At 39.5% G+C, this 6,000-nt stretch overlaps 1 protein-coding gene across 1 annotated transcript in view; it reads left to right on the forward strand.

Annotated features, from left to right (window-relative positions):
* Nucleotides 1–4,261, forward strand: part of LOC144607527 (unconventional myosin-Id-like) — a 296,615-nt gene extending 292,354 nt beyond the window's left edge. Inside the window, exon 22 of the mRNA XM_078424424.1 lies at nucleotides 68–4,261. Within this exon, the coding sequence (XP_078280550.1) occupies nucleotides 68–224 (157 nt within the window). The 3' untranslated portion in view covers nucleotides 225–4,261. The remainder of the gene's footprint in view (nucleotides 1–67) is intronic.
* The last annotated feature ends 1,739 nt before the right edge of the window (nucleotides 4,262–6,000 follow it).

A 6,000-nucleotide genomic window follows, 5' to 3' on the forward strand; every position in this document is an offset into this window, starting at 1 on the left:
TTCAAACATATCTTGAAAATACCTAAAACAGACATTTTGATAAAATGTTTTTATCTCCTGTTTCCAGTGAGAAAAGGAACTTCCATGTGAAGGCCTGTGATCCAGTTCAGTGTATCATGCATGGCAAGAAGTACACCATCATTGTGGAGACCAAGATCAACCAGTCGCAGCCTGACTTCACCAAGACACGATCAGGATTTGTTCTTTCCTGGCCTGGAAACTAACAAACGCCTCTTATAGTTTTGTGGCTTAAGGCCAGAATGCCCTTCAAATTCACCATGAAAAATTCAACATTAATGATGGGAAAAGGGGCATGCTTGGTTCACGTTCAGCAATATAAACATTCATTGCTGCAGACATGTTTTCCCGTAGGCATGCCTCTTCTGACTGATCTGCATTATCCTCTTTGCATTTAATATTCATTCGACACTCTTTCTCCTGCTACCAGCTGAAGTTGGCTTTCTCTCTTTTGTCTATCATGATTTTGCAATCTCTAACATAATGATCATGCACAGCAGGCTCTGGTGTAGATTTTAAGGGTTATGGACTCTTGCACTTGCTATTTATTTTTTATTTAAAGTTTTAACTCAATTTTAATAATGCAGAAAGAGAGAGAGGGAGAACAAGCCATCTCATATGAAAATCCATAATTATCTTCAGTATGTAAACTCTCACAGGCCATTATGAAATGAACTGTACTTGAGGTAATCATGTATCTTAAGATGTCCATTTAATTAATCTATTTAGCTTCAGATTCCTGCTTATTTTAACTCATATCTGATGTTATGTCAGACTGGGACTGTTGCAATTCTGATATGATCTCTGCAAACTCTAGGCCACAGTACACTTTGATTCCATGCCAGATGGCCAACCTTCTCTTGTCTTGTCTAAATGAGTAAAAAGCTTGAACTTGCAATGTTTTTCATTTGTTAATCTCGCTTGAAAGAGTTTATATAATGTCAGCCACGCTGTATAACTTTCAATCAAACTTAGAACAGATCTTGGTTTTAGTGAATGTCAGATTTGCGCTTTTGCATCCCTACCCCGACGCTTCAATGTACGCGGTGTTATTTAGACATTTTCTAACCGTTTTGTTGGCTTTTATAGTTCAGATGCTTGTGAATGTGCTGCTCTCACCACAACATCTGCTAAGCATAGCACATCTTGCTTACTGATGAAGTGAAACTTTCAATTATTCACACATTAACCTACATTCATTACCAGAATTCATTTTATCACAAGGTTTGACATTATCTTATTGTAATCCTATTATGGCAGACTCTTAAAGGGACAGTTTATTTCTCTGTTTTAATCCCCCTTTCATTTAACTCTGTAGACCAATGCCTCTGCTGATATAGTCATAGAGTTATACAGCATGGAAACGGGCCCTTCGGCCCACCTTGTCCATGCTGACAAAGTTGGCATGCTGGGCTAGTCCAATTTGTTTGCATTTGGCCCATAGCCTTGAAAACCCTTCCTATCCATATGTGTCCAAATATATATTTAAAAGTTGTCATAGTATCCACTTCTATAGCTTCCTCTGGCAACTTATTTCTGATACGGAATATCTTCTGAGTGAAAATGTTGCCCCTGAAATCCTCCTTAAATCTCTTTCCTTTCACCTTATGCCTATGCCCTTTAAAGCAGAACAAGTCAGTCGGGGATGGAAAGTTAAAAAAACATCTGAAGTCATAGCAGATAATGTCTATGAATGCTGTGTTGCACCCCCTCAAATGTTGCTTAACATGGCCAGCAGCATAATGAAATCTACTTATAAGTTCCTGCATAACCAACTTTAGCTGCAGTAAATATCCCTTCCAGAGTTAGAAAATTATGACTTCAATTTCTACTCCAGCATTCAAATTCTTTAAAGGAGTTGGTGGTGAAAAAATAAATCAAGGTTCTTTCCACATCAGGTTGAGAATGGAGGAGATTAAATGAAGAGCAGATTGTGGTTCTCGCATTTCCTGGCCAACCTAATTCCTCAATTAACAGCATCTTAAACTGATCGAATTATGTATGTTGGGCGTTGCTGTACAAAAATTTGGGTTTACATTTGCTTGGAAAAGGATACACATCATTGGCTATAAAGAGCTTTGGCCTGTCCCAGAACGTGGAAGACTGTACAGTAATGCAAATTATTCATTCATTCCTTTTGAAATCCTGCAGTCTAGGAAATGTATTCCTTTAAAAAGGATAACACCTGATGTATAAAGAACCGTATGCATAGTTTAAGCATTCAAATCACTTCCCTGCTGCAGGTCAGGGCCGTCAATGAGATAATTTCCTCTCGTTGCTATTTTTTACTACAATTTTCAATTTATTGTGAAACTGGGCAGTTTTAAGCTGTGACTACCCATTCACTGATCCTTGACCTTGTGTGTGCTGAAAAGACTCTATTCTTTTGAGCATAACTCTAGACTCAACTGCACCATCTAAGACTTTTTAATAACAGAAAGATGAATATAATTAAAATGTCTGAATCTCTAGCATTTTGTTATGTAGTTTGGCATTTGTTATCCTGTAAGATCAGAGAGTCATTTTATCTCTCATGAAGTGAATAGTCCTGAAGATTCACACTGATCAATAGCGTTTCTTTAAATGTATCATTTTTGGAAAGATTGGGCCAAGGAACTAGATAGAAAGGTGATCATGAGTTTTAGTTTTAGTTTTTGTCCACAGACCAATCATGTTAATGATTAATGCTCAGTTATGTTCCAATGAAAGAAATAATGCCAAAGATGTGGGTGTATATTGCACACATTAACACCTGCTTATCATCAGTCAATCCTTGATTATTATTTATTTAGCTTGCACTACAAATGCTTGGTCCATCTTCAATAATCCGCTATGTTGTGTGGAATAGTCAAGGACTTTTCAACTCCTGAAGGATGTCTTGTTGTTTTGACTTGCAGAATTCATCGTAAAAAAGGCCTCAGCTGGATGTCGAATGGGTCATTTAAAAACATTATTATTGACAACAATGAACTGTTGCCATATTCTGATACGATTTTATATTTTATACCAACTCCAATAATTGATTTGAATCAAACTTTGCTATTTCCATTTCTGCAACCTGGTTACAAAGATTGTAAACAATTTAATTCCAAACTTTTTAACCATCCAAAGACTGTAAAGGTGTCAGATAATGCAAGAGCTGATGACGTCACATGGGACCACTCAATTGCAGGTGTTATGATGGAGAGGAGTATCAGTGCCACTGGCTGCAAGGAGCAAAATTGCTTATTTCATATTCTCACTTCGCTCTCCATCGTAGCCATGTGCCAACATATCAGGTTTGGTGATAGGCAAATGTCTACGCATGTTGGTTTTGTATTTAATATCTGATTTTCCCTTCACAGATATAGTCACGAGATCAGGTGCATTCGTTAAAAAAGATGCAATAGACAATAGACAATAGGTGCAGGAGTAGGCCATTCAGCCCTTCGAGCCAGCACCGCCATTCAATGCAATCATGGCTGATCACTCTCAATCAGTACCCCGTTCCTGCCTTCTCCCCATACCCCCTCACTCCGCTATCCTTACGAGCTCTATCCAGCTCTCTCTTGAAAGCATCCAACGAACTGGCCTCCACTGCCTTCTGAAGCAGAGAATTCCACACCTTCACCACTCTCTGACTGAAAAAGTTCCTCCTCATCTCCGTTCTAAATGGCCTACCCCTTATTCTTAAACTGTGGCCCCTTGTTCTGGACTCCCCCAACATTGGGAACATGTTTCCTGCCTCTAATGTGTCCAATCCCCTAATTATCTTATATGTTTCAATAAGATCCCCCCTCATCCTTCTAAATTCCAGTGTATACAAGCCTAGTTGCTCCAGCCTTTCAACATACGACAGTCCCGCCATTCCGGGAATTAACCTAGTGAACCTACGCTGCACGCCCTCAATAGCAAGAATATCCTTCCTCAAATTTGGAGACCAAAACTGCACATAGTACTCCAGGTGCGGTCTCACCAGGGCCCGGTACAACTGTAGAAGGACCTCAAATGTGCCAGCAATCAAATGTGCCAGCAACACACGCGATTGTTCAAGTGCCTTTATATTGAAAATGCAGGTCATTGGAACATGCACCTGATTTTTTTTTGGTATTGGTGTGTTAGATATTACCAGTTGTAATAAAATGGTGTATTTAATCACTAATGTATCATGTATAAATCAGCTTTATATTTAGAAATGTAATATTCAGAATTCAGATCAGTTATCAAGTATGAACACTTACAAATATCAGGAGAATAATAGTTGGTAATCAAAGGTTTTGTGATGTTTTCCTTAAATCAAAGTTTATAGTGCAATTTTATTTGATATACATTTTTTGATTTGTAAATTAGTATTTCTGAAAAGTTTTGTCCTATTGTAGCCTTGACTGGCTATGCAATAAATTACTTTATTTTCATAAATGCTTGATATGTTCCACACTACAAAAAATTAGTGTTTTCATTAATAAAAGCATTCCTTGAAACTCTGCCAAGTGCTGATTTTTTTTAAAGTACATTTGTAACGCAAATTAATTCATAGCCTTCCGAGCAGACAGAAGCATAGATCAAGTGAGTTCTTCCCTGCATTCTCCATGTCGGAAGTCTGAAACTATGGGGAATAAACAACCAGCTGTGTTTGGGATTATAGTCTGCTTAAAGTGGCAAACCAATACATGGACGCCACCAATGTTGAGGACAGAAACGTTGTTGAAAGGAAAATGAATGAAAGACAACAATAAACATTAAAAAATCAGAGGAAGAAATAGAGGATAAGATTAAGTCAACCAATCTGGGTGAAAGCATAATATTGATCCTGGAGGCATCCGATAAATCCCATCCCATAAGAACAGACCACCCAACCCGACTTGCTGCTGTTCTACCCGACCACTCACCACACTCCTACCTGGCTGACAAGTTGCCTACAATCATGTATCTCAAAAGAAAGTAGAAAACAAATGATTGAAGCACTGTGCAGGTCCAGCAGCATTACTGGAAAGAGAAACGGCAATAATGTTTCAGGTCCGATGGAAGGTCCGCAGCCTGAAACATGTTTATCTCCAGAGATGCTACATCTCCATTTATCTATCTCCAGAGATGCTATTCCACCCACTGAGAGATTCCAGTAATTTTGATGTTATTTCAGATTTTCAACGCCTGCAGTTTTTAATTACCTAAAAGAGAAATGGGTAATCCATGAAATTGAAGGTCAATTTTCCCATAAAACCAACAGAAGCGCCACGGATGGGGCTGAAATAGCCAGAGCACTGGGAGCTCCTTCAAAGGAATAGTCTTTGACATAATCGGTCAGGGACATATTGGATCTGGGAAAGTGCTGTGGGATACGTCTGGAGTAGGACTCCAGTCTGAGGTCTGCTAGGTCTCCGGAAGCCATTACACTGACCCAACTGGGCTGGTAAGGGACATGAGATGGCTCAGGAGTATCTCTGGCCCAGCCAGATCTTCCGGCTGCAGCAGCATCCTTACACTTTTCTTAATTATATTTTTGCCACAAAGCTGCACCTCAGTTCCAATAATCTTTCAAATAGATTAGAGCCGATCTGTAGGAATATTATGAGACTGGTCAACATCCACACCTGAACCAAGTCATCCCAAGTAGGGTCATCACACAGCAACATGTGAACTAAAGGAGTAAGGGGTTTACACTCACCTGCCTCCAAGGCACACCACATTCAGCAGGAATACTTGATCTGGAGAAAAAGCCGGGGATAGCGTGTGGAACAATGAAGATCATTGAAATGGTCATGAATGGAGAAGTGAGATGACAGTGAGTACATTCTTTAATGGGTTCCTTGGTCTGCTGGGGAATCTCTTGCTGTGATGGAGCTCCAGACTGGACCAAGCTTGTAAACCAAGTAGCCTGCCCATCAGAGCCGACTGAGTAGAACTAGGCTGAGGCCAGACCTTAAGGCTGAACATGTTAAGTCAAGGAGATGGCCCTCGTTCCTTTATCCTGCCTGTGCATTTGAACAATTTAGCAGAGCATTG

Source organism: Rhinoraja longicauda, chromosome 29 (genome assembly GCF_053455715.1).
Source record: "Rhinoraja longicauda isolate Sanriku21f chromosome 29, sRhiLon1.1, whole genome shotgun sequence".
Lineage (NCBI taxonomy): Eukaryota > Metazoa > Chordata > Chondrichthyes > Rajiformes > Arhynchobatidae > Rhinoraja > Rhinoraja longicauda.